The sequence below is a fragment of the Polychytrium aggregatum genome (assembly GCF_025602895.1).
Source record: "Polychytrium aggregatum strain JEL109 chromosome Unknown BJ171scaffold_13, whole genome shotgun sequence".
NCBI classification, from domain to species: domain Eukaryota; kingdom Fungi; phylum Chytridiomycota; class Chytridiomycetes; order Polychytriales; genus Polychytrium; species Polychytrium aggregatum.
The window spans coordinates 332,964-354,310 of record NW_026516215.1 but is presented as its reverse complement, the minus strand read 5'-3'; the positions used below and the strand labels follow the sequence as shown (position 1 = coordinate 354,310).

Below are 21,347 nucleotides of genomic sequence, written 5' to 3'. Positions count from 1 at the left end.
ACACACTCTTGTTTTCTTCCTGGCTCCAGCTTGTCGATGTCTTTCACTTTCTTTGCTTTGCTCTTGCTCCCTTTCCTCATCCATATAATCATTCAGGACACCCTGCTTTATCGCCCCTCCCCCTTTTTTTTGGATGGGAATACACACATCTATCATTCACAATTGCTATCCACAATGCGCAGCCCGGGGTGGTGGTGCCTTGGTGTGGTGCGAGCCTCATCCGGCACCAGCTGCGACCCCGGGACACGTCATGAGCCCATCATCGGTTGCTGGGCCCACTCCCTTCCTCCTCCCATGGCGGAGGTTCCTTGGGCGGTCTCTGACGGTCGGAACGCCGTGCCCGGAACGCGCCTTCGGCAAGGGCAGGCGGATCCGATGGAGCGCGGCACAATTTTTGGGGCACGGCGAAGGATCTTGGAGGGGTGGCAAGAGCGAGTTAGCGAGCGGGACCAGGGGACGGGGTGTTTGGTTGGGGCGGGAGGACCATGCAAAGAACGCTGCCAACAGGGCCATGCAAACGACGCTGCCAACAGGACCATGCAACCGAACCATGCAAAGTAATGCTGCATCGAGACCAGCACGTTGACCGCTCGTCGCCAAAACCAGCGCACCCCACCGCCAAGCCTAACACCGTTTGCCTCGTCCATCAACGCAGTCCGTTGTCGTCGCCGACGCAGCCCGTTGTTGTCGGTGCAATCCACCGCCAAACCAGCTCCGCCAAAGCGCACACCGCGCAGCCCTGCCCAAAAGAGGCAGCCGGCCCTCAGTCGCAGGAGCACAGCGCGCGATTGCAGCCGGGCCAATGGGAAAACGCCCGCCCGGACACGGCGGACCGCCACCGGCCGCCCCACCAACCACGCGCCTGGCCTGCTCAGCGACACCGCCAGCCTTATCAGCTCTATCGGTTTATCGGCTGCCGCACCCATAAATACCCCGACGATCGCCCTTGACCTTCTCTCTCTCCACACCCCGGCCGCGATCGCCCTGCTGCCCGCCCTTGCCATCGATCTCGATCCAGCCCCACAGCCCCTCCCCCGTAACAATGTCCGCCGAAGCCCCCCCTCTTACAAAGGCAAGCAAACTGTCCTGCGTTCATCCGTCTCTGCCCAACACCACAGCAGCGCTGGCTCTGGCTCTGGCTCTGGCTTTCCTTCAATCATTCCGTAATCGCTCCTCGACCGTCTGCGCTGGGGCTTTCCGATTGCAGCTCCCAGCATCATAAACAGCCCACTACCGCCGGCCTGTCGCTCATCTCGATCGATTCATTCTCGATCGATTCAATCTCGATCGCTGCAGAAATCCGTCTCATGGATCAACCTGGCCCTCGGCGCTGCCATCCAGACCTTTGAGGTGTCGACCCTTGGTCAGCCCTTCGAGGTCGTCAAAACCCACATGGCCGGTACGTTCGCCTGCTACTGCTCGTGGGCTTTGCCAACCCACCCATGTGCTCCGGGCCTGTCCGCGGTGTCCCTCGATGGGCTGCTCGGATCGCTCCCTTTCTGATCTTGATCATGCACGGGCATCTCTTCCTGGTTCCCAGCCAACCGTGGCGACAACCTGTGGAAATCAATCTCCAAGACCTATCAGCGTGGTGGCATCGGTGGCTTCTACCAAGGCCTCATACCTGTGAGTATCGCTTTACTTGGGGATCATTCTCCCGACCTCCCTGGTGCCGGCTTTACTGATAGCGTGGCTGATCCTGAATCCGCGAGGGGCATTGATCCACGAGCACCATCGAGCGACCATACCGGAGCTCACCTGTCTCACCTCGCCGAGTGGCACCTTGCACATCGTTCGATCGTCATGCACTCGCATCATCCAATGTTTCCTTTCTGTGATGTCGCTGTGTTTGCCTCTGAATCTGCGTCATAAGCTCATCTTTTACATCCCCTCCCCTCCGCGTCGGAACGGCTGCCGGTGTCTTGGAATTAGTGGGCTTGGATCGAAGCATCGACAAAGGGCGCCGTCCTTCTCTTTTCCAGCTCCGAGATTGAATACTACTCCAAACGCTTCGGTACCTCCAACGCAGTCGCCGGCGTTCTCGGAGGCATGGGCGGTGGCGTGTGTCAGGTAAGCATGTTTGCCCTCTCTACCAGCGCCCACGTTGGCTTGTGGCGTGCCCTCCCATCGCATGCGCTGTGGACTCCCCCGATGCGATCGAACCTGACTCCTCTGTATCCAGGCCTATACCACTATGGGTTTCTGCACATTCATGAAAACTGTTGAAGTTACTCGGCACAAGGAAGTCGGTGCCAAGCGGTCGTCTGTCCAAATCGCTATGGAGATTTTCAAAAAGGAAGGCATTGTCGGCCTGAACAAGGGCGTTTCTGCTGTGGCTCTGCGGCAAATGACCAACTGGGGCAGCCGTCTTGGTAAGTCAATTGATGGATGCCGTCGCAGCTACCACATCCCAGCCGGTAAAACTTCTTCCGGTCATCATGTGTCGGTATCTCGCCTGTCTTCTCTCGTGTCTTACGACTGGCTCAATTGCCAATGCATCCCGCTCGCTGGCATAACTACTTCACTTGTAGGTATCGCCCGTGTGACCGAGTCGATGCTTCTGTCTATGCGCAGCCCTGAAGACAAAAAACGGCCCCTGGCCGTTTCAGAACGCATCCTCTCCTCGGTCATCGGTGGCGCTCTAGCCTGCTGGAACCAGCCGATCGAGGTCATTCGCGTCGAGATGCAAAGCCAAATCAAGACGCCCGGTCGGCCTGAAAATATGAACATCTGGACTTGCGCCAAATACATCTACAAGAACAACGGCTTCCTTGGATTCTACCGAGGCGTCACCCCACGCATCGGCCTCTCAGTCTATTTGACGGTATGGCATGCAACCACAACCGTGCTTTTGGTGGAGCAACTGCGATCCATCCGCCTCCACACCGATCCCGAAAGCGCTGTCAAAGCCAGCATCGATCAGCCTGGGTCGAAAGTAGGCGACAGCCATCGCGAGGCGGCACAATCCTAACTCCCTACCCTCTTTGCTCTCCCTTCCAGGTCTGCATGGTGTTCGGTGGCGACTCTTTGAAGGCCTACGTCGCTGAGCTCTCCAAGAAGAAATAGACTCTTAGATCCTGCGCCGATGAACTCTCGGTGCCCTCGATCCACAGACCAACCTAGGTCTGGCCCGACAAAGCGGCCTGCTCGGAGCAACAACCCTCTCAGTACCGAACTGCACGCGGATCGGCATGGCGAGGAAGATAGCTCTGATCCATGTGCGATCAATTTTGGTCAAGCTGCCGATCCCAAAACCCGTATGCACCACATCATCGACCTGCCAATACACTCCATTATGTCTTCTCGATCTGCTACGTGGATTCCACCTCGAGCTCTCGCAATTTTACGTATCCAGTGATTGACTCGTGGTCCGGCATGGCGGATCATCCCTGCAGACTCGCGAGCCGTGTCCAGAAGGAGCATGATCGCTGTGTGCAAGTTGACAATCGCACATAGAGATTGACCTGTGGGAATCACATGAACACCCACGACAAAACCTTCTGGACGAGTATCGCCGGCGAGAGCAGCGGGGACGAATCCGTGGCTTTCCATCGCATTCCGCTCATCAAAGATCTTCCACGAACTCTGGCTGTCTTTGCTTTCGGAAAGGCCGTATCACCTATACACATCACTTTCATATATTCATAAACGCTTCCCAAGTCAAATATGCCCTCGATGACTGTCCGCAACAGCGACAGCAGTGGCATGACAATGGTGGATCATCGATGCACGCTGCCTGAGTGCTCCCGCTCTTGAGCTTCGGGTTTGGGGAACCTTTGTTCGTGTCGGTGCTAGAGTAAGGGCTCGGCTTGGCAGGCCGGAGGTGTGCTCCTCCTGGCTGCAATCACACTTGCGACAGCTCAGACCCCCGGTGGCGACAAAAGCGATAGGTACACAAAGCATTGAATACGGAAGCGTTCGGAAAGGAAAAGAAAAAAATAGCTGACTGCGGTTACATGATCGTAAAGGTACGACCGACAGGTTTTGATGGCTTGGAAGGGGTGCCTGCGGGCTCACGTCTCATCGGCATCTGATGCCGACCAGAAGCGTTGTAGATCGAGTTCAGAACGTGCCTGGATGCCCCCTGGAGCTTGAGCTTCTCGGGCTCCTCCTCCTCCTCTGGCGTGACAAATGTCACCTTGCGCACTCGACTCTTGACCTCGGGGGCCCCTTCGGCCTTCGGGCGCTTTCCAAGGGTTTCGTCGACCATGCGGCGAACAAACACAGTCGAGACCTTCACACTCGACGTTGGGATCTGAATACCAGATGTGCGACTGAGATTTTCGGCAACCTCGTTGATCTTCTTGGGCACATCGCTCACCAGCTTTGTGAGCTGCGGAATGTCAAGCTCCTTGAACATCTGAGTGAGCTCGCCGATGACGCGCCCGGCATCTTCCTGACCCTTGGAGTATTTTTGGTAATCTGAGGTGATGTTTCGGTCGTGGTCCTCGATCTTGGACATGAACAGTCGGAAGGTGGGCCAAGGCGCTTGGAAATATTCGTCGCGTTGCCGCTCCCAGTCCTCGCGTTGCTGTCGCAGCTCCTTGGTGACCGTGCCCTTGAAGCTGGAATCCAGTTTGGGGGGCTCCACCTTATCGAAGGGAGGAATCTCGGTCGGCGTACCAGGACACCGCAGGAGCACGATCGTGTCGACCGTGTGAATGTTGGAGTTTTTCGCGAAGCGATGCAGATGCGCCCGGATGATTTCGTTCTTGAGCAGCCCCAGCTCTTCAAGCTCAAACTCGTGTTTTCCCGGGACCTCGATTGCCGATGTCACCTCTTTACCCTGCCAGACTTTGTAGGGCAGCTTGCGGTCCTTCTCGGACTCCTTCTCAGTCCCATCCAACAAGCGATAAGGCTTGACCCATCCGCGGCGAATCAACTGGAAAATGTATGTTCGCGCTCGAGAGCTCTCCAGCTCTAGCTTGGATACAATTTCTTCAGGAGAGCCACCATCCGTGGTTTCGACGAGATTCAGAATGTCAAATACCAGGGCCATCTTTGTAGCTTCGTCGTCGGAGACCTCTTTTTTGACTTCGGGCTGGGGTCGAATCTCACGATTAACTTTACGGAGCTTGACGCCACCTTGAATTGCCCGTCGAATCTCTTCCATAGGGTCGCCAGAGGACTTTGGAGGTGCGGCTGCTGCGGGGGGAGGGGGTACAAAACCTGGAATCGACAATGGCAAAGTTAGCAGCCAAATCGGTACACACGACGACCGTCCTCAGCAAAAACAAATTCGGATTACCTCCAAGCGGGGGCGGTGGGGGGGCACCAGGGGGAGGTGGTGGACCAGGGGGAGGAGGGGGTGGTCCGCCTGCCAAGCTGGATAGTTAGTACCAAGATGTTGGTCTGGAATACCAAATACCACTCGCATGAACACTTACCCATCATGGGAGGAGGAGGGGGAGGGGGTGGTCCACCTGTCGACGGAACATAATCGTGAGTATATCAACCAATCACTCAGCAAATTACAACCCGAGAGCACTTACCCATTATGGGGGGAGGAGGGGGTGGAGGGGGCGGTCCGCCTACCAAGTTGGATAGTTAGTACCAGAATATCGGTGCTGGAATATCAAATACCACTCGCATGAACACTTACCCATCATGGGAGGAGGAGGGGGAGGGGGTGGTCCACCTGTCGACGGAACATAATCGTGAGTATATCAACCAATCACTCAGCAAATTACAACCCGAGAGCACTTACCCATTATGGGGGGAGGAGGGGGTGGAGGGGGCGGTCCGCCTACCAAGTTGGATAGTTAGTACCAGAATATCGGTGCTGGAATATCAAATACCACTCGCATGAACACTTACCCATCATGGGAGGAGGAGGGGGAGGGGGTGGTCCACCTGTCGACGGAACATAATCGTGAGCATATCAACCAGTCTCTCAGCAAATTACAACCCGAGAGCACTTACCCATCATGGGGGGAGGAGGGGGTGGAGGGGGTGGTCCGCCTGCCAAGCTGAATAGTTAGTACCAGAATATCAGTGCTGGAATATCAAATACCACTCGCATGAACACTTACCCATCATGGGAGGAGGAGGGGGAGGGGGTGGTCCACCTGTCGACGGAACATAATCGTGAGCATATCAACCAATCACTCAGCAAATTACAACCCGAGAGCACTTACCCATTATGGGGGGAGGAGGGGGTGGAGGGGGCGGTCCGCCTACCAAGTTGGATAGTTAGTACCAGAATATCGGTGCTGGAATATCAAATACCACTCGCATGAACACTTACCCATCATGGGAGGAGGAGGGGGAGGGGGTGGTCCACCTGTCGACGGAACATAATCGTGAGCATATCAACCAGTCTCTCAGCAAATTACAACCCGAGAGCACTTACCCATCATGGGGGGAGGAGGGGGTGGAGGGGGTGGTCCGCCTGCCAAGCTGAATAGTTAGTACCAGAATATCAGTGCTGGAATATCAAATACCACTCCCATGAACACTTACCCATCATGGGAGGAGGGGGTGGAGGGGGTGGTCCGCCTGCCAAGCTGGATAGTTAGTACCAAGATGTTGGTCTGGAATACCAAATACCACTCGCATGAACACTTACCCATCATGGGAGGAGGAGGGGGAGGGGGTGGTCCACCTGTCGACGGAACATAATCGTGAGTATATCAACCAATCACTCAGCAAATTACAACCCGAGAGCACTTACCCATTATGGGGGGAGGAGGGGGTGGAGGGGGCGGTCCGCCTACCAAGTTGGATAGTTAGTACCAGAATATCGGTGCTGGAATATCAAATACCACTCGCTTACCCATCATGGGAGGAGGAGGTGGTGGCGGCGGCGGACGGGGGCCTGGAAATGATATTATGTGAGCTTTATCAGTGTCGCTTCTCCTTTAGGCCTTCACGTCAGCAACTTGCGTCGCCACCGACAGGTGAGCCAGAATCGCCTTACCAGCTGTGGCATGCACACCCGATTCTGAAGAGCCCTCGTTCCTGCCTCTACTCATTGGAAGGGCAGATTGTCTTCTAATGCCGGTGCCATTGGAGAGAGTTTTGGACACCGGCCCAGAGGAAAGATTTGCAGACGACGCTGATCTGGAGCTCGTGAAGCGAAGACGATCTCGGCTGACGACGAGGGTCTGCTCGGTTGAGAGCACCTTGACGGTGTAGGTTCTGGCTCCGGTTTCGTCGTCCGTAGCGACCGATACGATCACTGTTCATATATTTGCCGAGGTACCGCATATCAGAACCGATAGTCAACGGCGAGGCCACCAGCCCCGCCAGTCCGCGAGGCGGCAGAGCAAGACATCTGTAGAAAAGAGTCTCCTCAACAAGTGCTCCGCCTGAGACCCACCTGCTTGGACCCAGTCGTCGTCCTGATCGCCACTTTCGCTGAGAGAGACCAGTACATGCTCGCCCACATGGTTCTCGGGGCGAACGGCGCTGCTGCGTTTGGTGTCGATGCCTGTTTGGCGGGCGAGATTCAAGTTGCGATGCATACCCAAGATGAGGCTGCAGGAGAAGGAGCCAGTGCCGAGTCGATGCTGTGCTCGCTGCGGGCTTGCTGTTAACTTGCTGCGGTCCGAGACTGCGAGCGTGGGGGGTGAAGCTGGATATGAGGCCGGCGGTGGGGCAGGCGGCAGCGAGATGAGGAGACAACAGGGTCTTGAGGGGCGGTGCCACATGCACACCAGGGAAGGTGACCCAAAAATAGCGGGCTTTGCCGTCCTGGCTTTGCCGTCCTGGCTTTGCCGTCCTGGTTCGGATCTATCGCATTCTCGGACCAGCGCCCACCCATCCCAATCACCGGCGCCGTGCTGCTCTGCCGTGCCTGACGGCGAAATGGTTTTGGGCGATGCGTCCACCCTGCCGCTTGGCTGGAGTCCCGAACGGCTGCAGCTTCTCAAGTCGCGGATCGCTGCAGCCAAGAAAGCTGTGCTGGCGGGAGAGCCACTCTATCCATACCACTGGTCGATTCGAAACGATCCATGGCTCTGCTTTGACTGTGGGTCTCGGCAGCACTCAAGCGCTGTGGATGCCCATCACAGAGGCACTGTCGCTGCTGCCAGATTTAATCGGTACAATTCAAGGATGGCCGGGGATGCTGTCGATCTCGACAACGAGCCGACAGCCACTAACAGCCCCAGCATCACCAGGCCGAGAATCACATCCCCAAGGCAAGAGCCGATGGGTCTCGTCGCGCAAGGGCACCTGCTGAGCTTGCCTGTCCACAATGGCTCTCCGTCGATATCCCGAGGTGGACATCAATCCGCCTGCATGGAAGAGGTGTCGGCTAAAACTCAAGTGCGATCCAAAACAACGAGCAATTCGGCCCAAGGCCATAGACAAGACGCAGCCACGCTCGAGCAAATTCGTTTGTCAAGTCCGAGTACCGTGCCTACCTTGATAGCTGCGGACGATTTCGAAGAACCCGCCAGTCCAGCCGGAGCCTCTGACCAAGTCGATATGCTTGCGCAAGGCCATCATGGGTCGCTTCATCGAGAGCCGTTTCTGCAAAGCATCAGCCATGCCAGCGAAGGACCGACTGCATCGCCTCAGCTGCTATCCGGAACAGCTCCTCGATACGGAATGCCGGGGCCTGGACTCGTCCGTCATCCTACGCTGCCTCAGCCCCAAGATACATCTGGCATGTTGCTCTCGATGGACTGCGACATCTCCTTGTTGTCGTTCCCAGAGCCATCTCTGCAGCTTGTAGATGACGAACCTGAGGACCTCGATGAGCCGCTGGTCATTGATGCCCACCAACCAGACGGCAATGCCCGCCGTCTTGACCACAACGTTGCCTCCAAAGCAAATGGGAATGTGCTTCCCCTTGGAACAGGGATCGGCAACCGGCAGCTTGAAACCCCAACCGAGTCATCCCTGCTCCAAAGCCAAGCACAGGCATCGCTTTTCAATAGCCCCGCCGCAGCTCCTGGACCCAAAAATGTTTTCGACTTTCCTGGCTCGGACGATGACGACGAACAGCCGCAATCCAAGGTCTCTGGTCGAAAACCGGAGCTGTCACTCAGAGGACCAACATGCTACGGGAAGGTGAGACAAATCGAGCCCTTTGATAACTGTACTCAAGTAAATCACTGACTGTATCTGCGCATGGCACGACATCATCGGATCAACATTGTCCCAGGCGCCAAAGGCGCACAAGCCCATATCGGCAGTACTGTTTGAGATTTTGAAAACCGAGCCAACGGGGAGCCCTCGGTCGGTAAGTGTCCCGCTTATGACTGTCAAGCCAGGATCGACGGATCGTTGCTTCGTGTCATATTTTTGCCTGCAGTGTAGTGCACGTTGTATCTCGAATGCAGCGTCGATAGCACCTTGCTGCCTGTCCGAATCGCGTGTGTGATTCCGGAGCCGCTACTCACTGTACTTGTATTGCAGGAGTCGCTGTTCGGACGGCCTGCATTCAGCTTGACAGCGACTGGTTCTGTCGAAGAGAGCGACTTTCCTTCTAGCCAGCGTACACCAGAACGCGGCCCAAGTCTCCCGCTCGGCTCACAGTTCTCACCCGGTGAAGACGGGAGCCTCAATGAAATCCAGCGTTTTCTTGCAAGCGAGGTCGGACTTGAATCTGCCAACGGCCAGTTTGACATGCCCTGATTGACTACTCTCAGAGCATTATCCGTTGGTAGTCTGTGGGTGCAGTGCTGCCAGATCCGGTTCACAATCTCCTCGGTATGCATTCGTATCTGAGAGACTGCCGAGGTCCCCTCGGATGGCGGTCAGCTGAATTGATATGAGGATCGCCTGACAATACCCCCTGGATCACTGTCGCTTCTATGCCATATGGTCCGAATGGACGCAGTGAAGCCGACAATCTGTCATCCCATCCAATACGGCAGCGATTATTCAAGACTGCAAAGATCTGCGCGCACGGGCATGCATACCACGGCGGCGGGCTGCATCGTTCACCAATCACACTGAGGCGTCTCGCTAGGTGCCCTCTGCCTCCTCTTCTACCACTTGCACCGCTGCCCTCATGCGCCATAGCTGCTGTCACTCCTCGAGGGCTATGTGCTTGGTAGATCCTGGTATATCCAGTGGGGAAATACACCATACCCTACAAAACAAGAGTTTCAGGAACAGCATCCTTGTGAAGCCACTGAAGAGCGGTCATTGTATATTGCTTTCGTCGCATTCGCTTTTACACGGCAATGGACCTTAGTTGACTTTCGCCTCCCATATACGCACCATTCCATCCATTCCGCCAGCAACAATATATCGGTCGTCAAACGCCACTCCAGTGATGGTCTTCCCCTCCTCTGTATTGCCGTCCCCAGCGAAATCGAGAGCCTCTTCCGGCAAGATCTCCTTTGTCTCGCATTGGATGGGTCCATCTCCGTTGTCGATGATGTTGCCCTTCAAAACATAGATCTGGCGGCCGGTTCTATAGTTCCAAACCGAACAGCGGCCCCCGGATCCGCCGCTCATTAGTCTCCACTCGTCCATCTGGACACAAAGAGCCCATGAATTGAGCTTTTGGCTCTTGATCTTGGCAAGCGGCGAAGCTGCAAAAGCCAGCGGACTTGGAAGAGCACTTGACAACGGACTGGGCAGCGAAGGTTCCCGGGAGACTGAAATCTCGAGGTTGCCGGGCTTGGAGAACGACGACGACGAAGAGGTGGCACCGGATTTGGAAGCAGGATAGCGCTCGCCGTTGCGGCGCTTAGTCTTGCGCCGATCCGGTGTTGGTGAGAGCGGCCGGACTTCAGCCGACGATGCAGCATGCGAAAGTGTAGGACTGGACATGGTTTCTTGGAGGTTGAAGACCCGGTTGAGAACAAAGGTTGCAGGATCGTTTGCCCAGTGATGCAGATGCTCATAGGCAGCGCTGAGCTGGTTAGTCGTGACAGCACTGGTGATGGTCTTGTGCGGGAGAACATCGTACATGTACAGGTTTCCCGAGAACGCTCCAAACACAAGACGTGTGCCCGTGAACTGAATGGATGAAATTGGGTCGTCCGACGCTGCAGGAGGAACTGCTGTCTGGAAGGCGTTGATGGCCTTTGACGGCTGAGCGATGCTAATTACCTTGAGCAAATTTCCGCTACGACGACGGAACAGTTGGCAGGCAGAGCCACGTGAGAGCAGAGTATCAGAAGAGCCATCACAATCCATGCGGCACAATATGCGCAGAGCGGCTCGGAAGAGTCGATGAGGCAACCACCGCTGCGCCACTTTGATCGTGCGTCTGCTGAGACCCCATACCTGCGTATATGCCATAGTCGGAGGAACCCATGGATATCTCCGCTGACGAGGACAGCCGAGGTGAAGTCAAGGCATTTGACGCCAGCAACATGTCCATGGAGGGTTCGCAAGCAGGTCGGCTCCATCTGAGTTGGTACAGTACCAGGCTCGGTCGAGCTCTTGTCCTTGGTCCTGAGTTTGGAATTCGAATTGGGATTCACGGTCGAGGCGGAACGCCCAAGCCCAGCAGATCCTGGCTTTTCTCTGGGACTGCCCACTCGCTGCTGTGCAGGAGCAGCTCGTTCGCCGCCTTGGATGAGCATCAGCCGCTGCTCATCGGTAGTCTCTGTTCGTTTGATCTTGGTAGATAGGATGATGGCGTTATTAGGCATCTGCCAGATCCGGAGGGTTTTGTCGGAAGAGCCAGTAACAAGAAGGTTATCCGAGTTGAACTTGAGGCAATTGATGGTGGCCTTGTGTCCACGCAGAATAAATCGCTGGCCACCGTCTTTGGCACCCCAGATGCGTACGGTGCAGTCGGCGCTGAGAGTGCAATCGGCAATGCATCATCATGTTAGCCGGCGGGCTGAGACTGATCCAGTTACACGAAGCATTCGCGACGATTGTTTAGCACCCCTCTGCAGCATCTTCCGGCTCGGGATGGCGGCCAAGACCGGAATCAGAGTGCTGGCATCACTTGGTCGCAAGTCGGTATCTCCATCGTACCTTCCAGTAATCACCTGGACCCAGGCAAAGCATGGTATGGGATACGAGGACATCGGTACGTTACAGATCATTGCGCTTTTCTCGGCGCGGGGCAACGACCTTAGAGCCCTCATCAAAACATCACTTGAGAGCGGAGACCCGATGCAAGCCTGGCGATGAAGCCCTATACGACCATCCAACCGGATCCACACCATGCAACAGCCGTTCTCTCGGGCCTCGCCACAACACCAACCTTTGCTTCATCAAACTGGACGCAATACACACTCTCTTCGTGTCCGACGTATCGCTTCACCAGCTTGCCGTTGCTGACATGGTGGACCGTGCATGATTTGTCAACCGAGCCTGTAGCAACCCACTGCCCATTGAACCAGATGCCAAGGATGCCGGCCTGATGGGCCAGGAAACGCCGATGTGTAAATCGACCGCGTGTCCAGCTGCTGAGCCGATGCAGCTTCTTTGCATTCACCAAGAGCGGGGCATTCGCAATGTAGTATGAGTTGGTCATGCTCGACAGGCCGATTTGATCGTAGAGCAGCGCCCAGAGTACGGGGTCCGTTACAGTCCGAAACCAGGCACGGGAGACCCGGATTACGACGCAAAAGTCTCGAGGGTGGACATAGCTCAGGATTCGGTGCGAGATTGGCGCCGGCAGGAGTTTCAGGAAGTCGCGGTGCAGGACTGGAAGCGTCTTGTAGAGGAACGTCATGTCGGAGGGGTCGCACTCCTTGAGAATCGCCAGGATGAATTTCTGCCGGTCGGGAGCCGAGAATTTGGGGAACTCATTTTGAACGCGGACGACGATTTGCGCTGGCGAGCCCAGTTCTCGGTCGTCGCCGTTGCTGCCGTTGGGAGCCGAGTTGATGGAGAATGGTGCATTTCCAGCGAACCGAGGACTCTCTGCGGAAGCCAGTGATATCGTCGAGTTGATAGCCGACGCAGGCCTCAGTGCTTCGACTGCCAAGCTGGATCGGATCTTGAGCGATGGCCGCTGGAAGGCTGCGGTTGACGATCGCTGCATGGCGAACAGGTACTCTAGCCGACACGGCCCTGTTGGACCCAAGTTTGCAAGATATACCTGAGTCGAAAGATGGTCCTTTGGCGGTGCATGACTGGTCTCTGGCCGCAAGTACGAGACACAAGCGGTTGTAGTGAGGCGAGCCAAAGACGATCGTTGACCGAGATCTGGACAGAAGGCAGCGAGGTGATTTCGAAAGGAACTCTGCCGATCATGGCGGGTGATTTGAATGGGCGCTACAATAGGTGCTCTGCGTCCGCCGCATCTCACAGAGCATGCTGGGGCTACTGCGGGCTGATTGGGGGGGGGGCTGGCAGACAGAGCGATAGAAATGCAGCAGCGGCGACACTTTCAGTGACGTCACAGACGACCTTGGACAATGTCGTGATTCAGTCGAGCACCAGAGAGCTTGCCTCTGTCGACACAAGAGCGTACCCACTCGGGCAATTTTCCAAAGACATTGTGCAAATGCGGCCGACTTCTCGCCAGCATCGCATCCCTCGATAAGGGCTTGAAAGTCCCCTCTGCAGCGCATCCCCGGATGAGCAAGTGATGCGTGCTTTTGCGCAAAGATCGTAATCTCGCTCGTCTGTTTTATGGTCCAGTCGACCATCCTATTGCCTTGCTGCGGCTCTGCTTTCACTCCACACACTGCACGTATCCTCTCGGACAATTCTGCGCGCTAGCAAAGCAAACGAAATGAATTCAACCACAACGCCCGTTGCGAACACCCGGGCGGTCCTGTCGGTATTCGAAAAATATCAGAAGGAGCGGCTGCTGTTTGTCCAGACTGTCGCCGATCTGGCGTCACGAGAGTCAAACATCGAGGCGCTGCAGAGCGCTGGTGTCATGTCGCTTCTGCGTCCGCTCTTGCTCGACAATATCCCGGCCATCCAGCAGGCCGCCGCGCTGGCTCTCGGTCGCCTGGCCAATTACAACGAGGAGCTTGCCGAGTCGGTCGTCGATTCGGATATCCTCCCGCAACTCGTATACTCTCTCTCGGAGCAAAATGTAACCAGCATCCTTGTTCTTGCTATTGCCGTCGTCGAGTGCGGCCAAATCGGCGCCCGCGCATGGGCCTGGGACGGAGCTTTGAGAGCCGCTCCAAGGACACGACTCTTGCGGGTTTGCATACTAGAAACGAGCGGCAGAGCCAAAACCATGAGAGTAGAACACGAAGGAAAATTAGCTGTCGAGCGCATCCACGGGCTCAGCAATGCCGCCGACAGGGTCTCGGGAAGAAGGTGGACATATCAGCCATGGCATTGCGACTAATCATCCATACATCTGCCTCTTTACCTGCCGTCATTGTTGGGCGATACTGTGGTCCTCTCTTTGCGGCTGTCAACCGGCTCATTATTGCTCGCTCAACTCTAGCGATTCTATAAAAAAGCGGCTGCTTTCGTTTTACGCGCAGTTGCCAAGCACTCACCCGAGCTCGCCCAGTCCGTGGTTGACTCTGGAGCGCTCAACGCTCTGGTGAGCTGTCTCGAGGAATTCGATCCCGGCGTCAAAGAGTCGGCAGCGTGGGCACTGGGATATATTGCTCGTCATAACGGAGGTATGTCGATGCTGGCACCGATTCATCGCAGTCGCTATGCACGTGTCGAGCGGCCCGTATGCACCGAAGGTCGATAGGGATGAATGGGTGCGAAGGTAATGCGAACCAGATCCTTACACTGAGTCATCATCCAGACCTTGCGCAGGCCGTCGTCGACGCTAGCGCAGTACCTCTACTGGTGCTGTGTGTGCAGGAGCCAGAGCTGTCTCTGCGGCGTATCGCTGCCTCGGCCCTGAGCGATATCGCCAAGCACTCGCCCGAGGTAACGGCCGCGCAGTTGTGCAGTTGTGCAGTTGTGCAGTTGTGCAGTTGTGCAGTTGTGCAGTTGTGCAGTTGTGCAGTTGTGCAGTTGTGCAGTTGTGCAGTTGTGCAGTTGTGCAGTTGTGCAGTTGTGCAGTTGTGCAGTTGTGCAGTTGTGCATTCATTTTGTGACCTTGCTTATCGAGAGCCGTGAGCCTCGGATCCATCTCGAATGCTCACTTTACATCACCATATCCAGCTCGCTCAATCCGTCGTGGATGCCAACACAATCGCGTTCATCGCTCCGCTGCTCGGAAACCCCGATGCCAAGTTGCGCCGACAGGTCTGCAGCGCACTCTCGCAGATATCTAAGCACACTGTCGACTTGGCCGAGACTGTTGTCGACGGAGAAATCTTCCCGAACGTCCTGAACTGTATGAAAGACACCGATGGATATGTCAAGAAGAATGCCGCAACGCTGATTTGCGAGATTGCCAAGCATACCCCCGAGGTGAGCCCAGGCAGTGACTGTCCGATGTAGCCTCGAATATGATGTACTGTGTACTTCGAATCGGCAGCAAGCATCTACTCGAGAGCATAGCGCTATGTTAGTCCAGCACTCGCTCACTGGCTTTACCTTAACTCTGTTGTAGCTTGCCCAACTGATTGTCAATTCCGGCGGCATCGCTGCCGTCGTCGATTACATCAACGATAGCCACGGAAATGCCAGACTACCGGGTATCATGACACTAGGATATATAGCGGCCTTTTCCGAGACGCTTGCGCTTGCCGTGATCGTCGCCAAGGGTGTGCCGCCACTGGCGCACGCTCTGGTCACCGAAACCGAGGAACATATCAAGGTACGGCGTATCCGTCTTCTGCCAGCCGCGAGCATCTTGAACAAAGACTCTGTCATGATTCCCTGGAGCCAACTTGTTCTGCCCTGCCCTGTCCTGTCCTGCTCTGTCCTGTCCTGCCCTGTCCTGTCCTGCCCTGTCCTGTCCTGCCAGTACCCGGCGTTGGGTCAGAGACCTGGTTTGCGAGCCCGATACACATTGTAACCCTTGCAACAACTACATATCGCTCCCACAGGCGGCGTGCGCTTGGTCTTTGGGACAAATCGGCCGCCATTCTCCCGACCATGCCAAAACTCTGGCCGACCATGCAGTTCTCCCCAAGCTCCTCAAGGTTCTTACATCCTCGGATGAAAACGGCGAGGGTGAGGTCGGAGCAGATCTGAAAACCAAAGCCAAGCGCGCACTCAAATGCATTCTCGAAAAGACGCTGCATCTCGAAGCACTCGATCCGCTGCTGAAACAGACAACACCGGCCAACATCCTCAAGTACGTTGTTGGCCAGTTTGCCAAAATCTTACCGCATGACGTGGCGGCACGCCGAGCATTTGTGACGTCTGGAGGGCTGCAGCGCATCCAGGAAATTGCTGCCAGCTACGGAAGTGGACCGCAAGGACAAGTTTTGGGGACGGCATCGAACAACCAGCCCAACTCGCTTATGGGCACCAAGATGGGCGAGTACATTCGTACCATCAACGAATGCTATCCCGAGGAAATTGTGCGATACTACTCGCCCGGATACTCGGCAACGTTGTTGGAGAAGGTAGGTTGGGGGGGGGCCGTCGAAGCCGGAGCGAGCGAGCCGAGGATCCGGCGCTGCAGGATATCAACGCAGAGGTGATTCAAGCTAATACGTCGTCCCTTTGGTTTCATTCAGATCGACGACTATAATCCCCTGCAGGAGTATGTCTCGGGCCAAGCTAAACTGGAAGCAGCCACTCCTCCGGGCGAGTCGATGCAACCCGTGCTGCCGCAGGGTCTGACGGCCTGATGACGGAACAGCGGCTCAGTGTCCAGATGCGCTTCCAGAGGGTAATGAACAGAAGAGATGGAATCGGAATGCAAACAAATGAATGCGCGAGTGCCTCATCGACTGCTCATTTGTGAGCATGAGTACTGGATATGCAATGGGCAGGAAATGGACGAGCAGCGGGAGTGCATCTGTCGGCGGAAATCGAGACAAACAGCTGTCGTCGAGTCCCAAATCGGATGCTTGCCATTGCCATTGCCATTGCCATTGCCATCGCCATTGCCATCGCCATTGCCATTGCCGATGGACCTGCCGCCCAGTCGCTTTTGGTCCATGGCTGCTCCCGGCTCCTGCCGGGCATTCTCCTCCACCTTCGGGCATGGCGGGATGGATGCCGGCGGGATGGCCCGGCTGTGATACAGATCGGCTCGCGGCCAATCGCTGGCTTGCGGCCGCCACGATCTGCGGCTCTGTTGCCCGCAGGTCTTGGGCAGCGCCAGGACCAGCACCTCCCCGAGAGAGCCGATCCGACGCTGCTGCCCTCGGCGTTGACGCCATCTCCATCGTCCGCATCGTTCGTTGCCGTCGCGGCTTGATCCCGTCGCCATGTCCAGCCCGCAAGTCTCCCTGCCCGTCGCTCCGCCTGGGATCTACGAAAACCTGCCCCAGCACACTCCTGTCTCCAAGCCCAAGGGAAAGATCAGGTTTGGCCGATATCCGACCCAATCCAGCCGCCGTGTGCTTGCCTCGAAGCTCCTGTAGCTGTCATCGCAGCGGCATTCCTGACTGACAGTATCATACCTTGTGATGCCACCGCACAACCCTCCATCAACCGTCGAATATACCACATAACGAATCCACGCACAGCTTGACAACCAAGCTGGTGTGCGGAGCTATCGCCGGTGTCATCGGAACCTCCATGTGGGTCTCGGTTTTGGCCGCTAGCTCTTCCTTGCTGCGTGGATCGTGTGAAGTGCTTGCGAGCCCACATAGGCTTGGGGGCTCGTTGTCGATGGTGCGGGTTTGGAATAGCCCCGACACCGGATGGCGTCCAAGGACGCTGGCTCGCCTCGTCGTTCGCACTAACATTCTCGCTCTCTTGGATTAGCATTTTCCCCTTGGGTATGCCTTTGTTCAAACGGATCGAATTGCACAAGTCCTTCGTCTCGACCTCGGGACGCCGCTCTTCGGCTGTCTGACTCTCGCGTGCGTCCGTGCTTACTTGCACTGCTATCCGCAGACATTGTCAAGACCCGACTACAAAACCAGCGACCGGGGCCGGATGGCCTCCCTCAGTATCGTGGAGCGTGAGTGTCGTCGCCGCGACTTGCATTACTATTTTACTTTGCCATGGCCCACGCCGGCCGGCCGGCCGTGCCCTGACCGGCTATTTGCTGATCTGCCGCCTTTGCGCTCGACAGCGTCGATTGCTTCAAGCAGATTGTCCGCAAGGAAGGTGTTCGCGGTCTTTATCGAGGTAGGCATCTGCTGTCGGCCTCAATCAGCCCCTTGGCCAGCTCGACTCTGGCCACGCTCCGCTCATGTCGACAGTTTGATCTTTGGACTTGTCGCTAACGCCGCGAGCCGTCGATCTGCGACAACCAATCTCTGGCGATAGGTCTGCTCCCCAACCTTATTGGTATCTGTCCGGAAAAGGCCATCAAGCTGGCTGTGAATGACGCTGTGCGTGAGCACTTTGCCGAACAGCTTCAGATCGATGCGGACCACATCCCGGTGCATTACGGCATTGTAAGTTTCTTGCTCTCGGAGCCGTGTAGCCGAGCCGCTGGGAACCAGGCTGATGCACGCACACTTGAGGTCATGGTGAATGGAGCCCAGGCTTTGTCGATCGACCAGAAGGCCATGATCAACGGGTCGCAGAAGAAACCAGACATCATCCAGCACTGGAGCGTAATCCTTGTTCACCATGAGCCATGCATCCCGAGCTGCGTGATGCAGTCAGTGAGCACCAACAGCACATTGCAATCTTTGACGTAGCGTCCGCCCTGTTGCTTCAGGTGGCCGGTGCCACAGCCGGCTTCTGCCAGGTCATTGCGACGAATCCGATGGAGATGGTCAAGATCCAAATGCAACTTGCTGGAGCCAACACCGCGCCTGGGCTGCCAAAACCCAGCGCCGGCGATATCGTTCGCCAACTCGGCTTGCGAGGTCTCTACAAGGGAACAGCCGCCTGTCTTGCTCGCGATGTGCCTTTTTCGATCGTCTTCTTCCCGACATTGGCCGTTCTCAAGTCTCTTGGCTCGGGCCCGAGCGGTACTCCCAGCTTCGGCGTGGTCTTTGGCTCGGGAATCGCCGCTGGCATGATTGCCGCTGCCGCTGTCACGCCCATGGATGGTAAGTCCTCATCAGTCCTCGAATACTCTCGAGGGGTCCTGGATGAGCTCCGCGACGGAGTGTTCACAGAGATGCGCACCTAAACCGTGCCTCGTACTTACTCTGTCGCTGCCTCTGGCCCCTGACAGTTGTCAAGACACGGCTCCAAGCCATCCCCCGACCTGGCGACCCTGTCTACAAGGGAATGGCACACTGCTATCGGTGGGTGACTTGATTGCGAGCTGCTTCAAGAACAGGGCACGTCTTTCACATTGCTCTGTCCGCGATCGCGGCAAGGCAAGACACCCACTCTAATGACCCAATCATCGCTCGGCGTATCCTCAGGGAAATCATCAAGAACGAGGGCTTTAGTGCTCTCTTCCGCGGCGTCGTTCCCCGTATGCTGATTGTATCGGTAAGTGGCTGCTGTGGAGTTGTAGTGCTGAAAGTGGTTTGAGCCGATGGGCGCCTCTGAACCTCTAAACCAGTAGCCGGTCATACCATGACGGAACTCTGTAGTGCATGATTACTGATACCCCGTTCTCTTCCCCGCCGTTAATTCCTCCTGATCACACGATGCGTCATCGCTATCCCGTGGCATCGTATCGCTGCGGTATGCCGCCTCCGACTCGGCACTGAACAAACAGCCACTGTTTGCTATCACCGTTCTTGTTTATGAAGTCCAGCAGCGCTTCTTGAGCGGAGCCAAGGTCGCCGCTCCTGCAACGATCTCGCATTCCTCGCAGTCCATGTTGCTCCCTCGCAAAGACTGAGCAAGCTCAAGCTAGAGATGCTAAGGAGAGCAGCGGGGTCAATGGCTAGTCGATTCCTCTTCACCAACCGCGTACTGGAACACTAGCACCATCGGTACCAGCACAGCTCCATTTGCCTTGCCTTGCCACTGGTCGCCAAGATGCGATCAAACTCCCACCTCCCATGAAACAAATACAATTTGAGCAAGCATATTCAGGACATAATCTTTGTGTCGCTCCATGATGGCATATCGGCGCTGATCTAGTTGGCGAGCATACCTCGATGGATATACCGGCGATCCAGAAAGAAACGGGTCACCCTGGTGTTTGGTCATGGCTATTTGCTAGTGTGTCCAAGAGCACCATTCACCACCGGCACTCCGATACCAGTGCGCCGCCAAGGCAAGGGCTATGCATCCGGTCCCAGGAGGCAGCGGTTTGCTCGGTACTTTGAGCAGTGCAGGTCGATTGTGGAGACCGGAGAGCGACCGTGGTCTTCACTGGGAGGTGATCTGTTGAATTGCATGTGTCTCCATTGGACGCAAGCCCATCACATGCCACATGTTCATGGAATGGGCAGTGTCCCGTTGCTTTCTGAATAGAGTGTAGCAGGGTATCAGACTTTAGGCGCTGAAAGGACTACGATGGGAAGCAAACCGACCCGGTATCCAATCGCACAGAGGCCACCCGGATCGATCAGGCCGATGCAAGCCCAGCCAGCCAAACCATCATCCCAATCAGTGCGAAAAGCCGGCCGGGCTCGCACAATGGCTGCTCTGAGAGGGAGCAGCTCGGCGGAGAGACTTGGAGGCAGCTGTAGAACCCAATTTTTGTGGGCTCATTTCAAGCTGTAAGCTGGGCTTCTTTAAGAGAAACCCCGCTTGCTTTGGGCAAATCGACCAGCAGAGACAACCCGCAGCGAAATCACGGCGGTTATACGAAGGGGCGGCAGCGGAAAGCGACGGAAAGCGACGTATAGCGACGGGCAGATCCCAGGCAGCCCTTTGTCAAGACCAACCCTCCGCGCATACGACCAATTGCGAACCAGATGAAAGATGGCCGAGGAGCAGAGCCAGTACTGCTTCGTCTGTAACAAACCGGTGTAAGTCGATGCAACTGGCTGGACGCCTGCTTTTCGAGCCAGCCCGCGACGAGGCCAACGCTGACACGCCGTTTGGATTGCATCAGCTATGCGATGGAATCGATCGGATGCGACGACTTTAGGATCTATCACAAATGGGTGCGTCGAAAGTGTGTTGTTGGCAAGGACCAAGAGCAGGCCTTGGATGGGTGCGGATGGAGATCGTTCGCGTGTTGTGCTTCGCCCGCCCAGTGCGTCCCAGAGCGGCCCCGATGCTCAAACGGTTGACGGATGGGCTCCTGTGTCGATGTGGCTGCCGTGCGGCTCTGGGGCAAGGACACTGATGCCCTGGTCATTCGCCATGCAAGTGCTTCAAATGCGAGGTCTGCAAGCGAACGCTTTCCCTCGTCAACTATGTATCGATTGGCAACAGTATCTTTTGCACAAACCACAGACCAAAGCTCGAAGGTATCCTGGCTCTCGCCGTGCTGTTCTCTCCCGCTTGGGCCGCAAATCTCCTGGCCAGGGCGTATCCGGCCATGAGTCTTGCTGGTCTGTGGACGACCTGTGCCGCCCATCCACCGCGGGCTGGCTGCTTCCATTCGGCGTCGATGCTCGCCATGGATGCCTGTCGCCGCA

At 56.3% G+C, this 21,347-nt stretch overlaps 6 protein-coding genes across 6 annotated transcripts; 4 read left to right on the top strand and 2 right to left on the bottom strand.

The window, feature by feature from the left end:
* The first annotated feature begins 927 nt into the window (after positions 1-927).
* On the top strand, positions 928-3,308 carry BJ171DRAFT_499649 (mitochondrial carrier domain-containing protein). Its single transcript, XM_053110503.1, has 7 exons — positions 928-1,072; positions 1,297-1,399; positions 1,541-1,626; positions 1,933-2,070; positions 2,183-2,372; positions 2,532-2,824; positions 3,001-3,308. Exons 1-7 carry the CDS (start codon positions 1,043-1,045, stop codon positions 3,064-3,066), a joined length of 906 nt encoding a protein of 301 aa, XP_052967891.1. The 5' UTR covers positions 928-1,042; the 3' UTR covers positions 3,067-3,308.
* A 644-nt stretch (positions 3,309-3,952) lies between these two features.
* BJ171DRAFT_473837 (uncharacterized protein) lies at positions 3,953-6,677 on the bottom strand (the record flags this gene model as incomplete). Its single annotated transcript, XM_053108715.1, has 14 exons — positions 3,953-5,169; positions 5,388-5,423; positions 5,493-5,531; positions 5,603-5,638; positions 5,708-5,746; positions 5,818-5,853; positions 5,923-5,961; positions 6,033-6,068; positions 6,138-6,176; positions 6,248-6,283; positions 6,353-6,391; positions 6,463-6,498; positions 6,569-6,604; positions 6,674-6,677. 14 exons carry the CDS (start codon positions 6,675-6,677, stop codon positions 3,953-3,955), a joined length of 1,668 nt encoding a protein of 555 aa, XP_052967890.1.
* A 1,132-nt stretch (positions 6,678-7,809) lies between these two features.
* On the top strand, positions 7,810-9,588 carry BJ171DRAFT_473836 (uncharacterized protein; the record flags this gene model as incomplete). The annotated part of the gene is made up of 3 exons (XM_053108714.1): positions 7,810-9,021; positions 9,116-9,193; positions 9,370-9,588. The coding sequence occupies 3 exons, from the start codon at positions 7,810-7,812 to the stop codon at positions 9,586-9,588; spliced, it is 1,509 nt and encodes a 502-aa protein (XP_052967889.1).
* Positions 9,589-9,910: 322 nt separating this feature from the next.
* Positions 9,911-13,267, bottom strand: BJ171DRAFT_52552 (WD40-repeat-containing domain protein). Its single transcript, XM_053112652.1, has 4 exons — positions 12,134-13,267; positions 11,902-11,915; positions 11,197-11,718; positions 9,911-11,035 (listed from the first exon to the last, which is right to left on the bottom strand). Exons 1-4 carry the CDS (start codon positions 12,917-12,919, stop codon positions 10,150-10,152), a joined length of 2,208 nt encoding a protein of 735 aa, XP_052967888.1. The 5' UTR covers positions 12,920-13,267; the 3' UTR covers positions 9,911-10,149.
* Positions 13,268-13,270: 3 nt separating this feature from the next.
* On the top strand, positions 13,271-16,878 carry BJ171DRAFT_499644 (armadillo-type protein). Its single transcript, XM_053110502.1, has 7 exons — positions 13,271-13,927; positions 14,294-14,477; positions 14,612-14,739; positions 14,977-15,228; positions 15,371-15,577; positions 15,810-16,334; positions 16,449-16,878. The coding sequence occupies exons 1-7, from the start codon at positions 13,616-13,618 to the stop codon at positions 16,560-16,562; spliced, it is 1,722 nt and encodes a 573-aa protein (XP_052967887.1). The 5' UTR covers positions 13,271-13,615; the 3' UTR covers positions 16,563-16,878.
* Positions 16,879-17,025: 147 nt separating this feature from the next.
* On the top strand, positions 17,026-19,779 carry BJ171DRAFT_52523 (mitochondrial carrier domain-containing protein). The gene is made up of 10 exons (XM_053112648.1): positions 17,026-17,245; positions 17,409-17,462; positions 17,650-17,663; positions 17,782-17,848; positions 17,963-18,018; positions 18,160-18,290; positions 18,560-18,896; positions 19,025-19,097; positions 19,221-19,290; positions 19,523-19,779. The coding sequence occupies exons 1-10, from the start codon at positions 17,148-17,150 to the stop codon at positions 19,646-19,648; spliced, it is 1,026 nt and encodes a 341-aa protein (XP_052967886.1). The 5' UTR covers positions 17,026-17,147; the 3' UTR covers positions 19,649-19,779.
* The last annotated feature ends 1,568 nt before the right edge of the window (positions 19,780-21,347 follow it).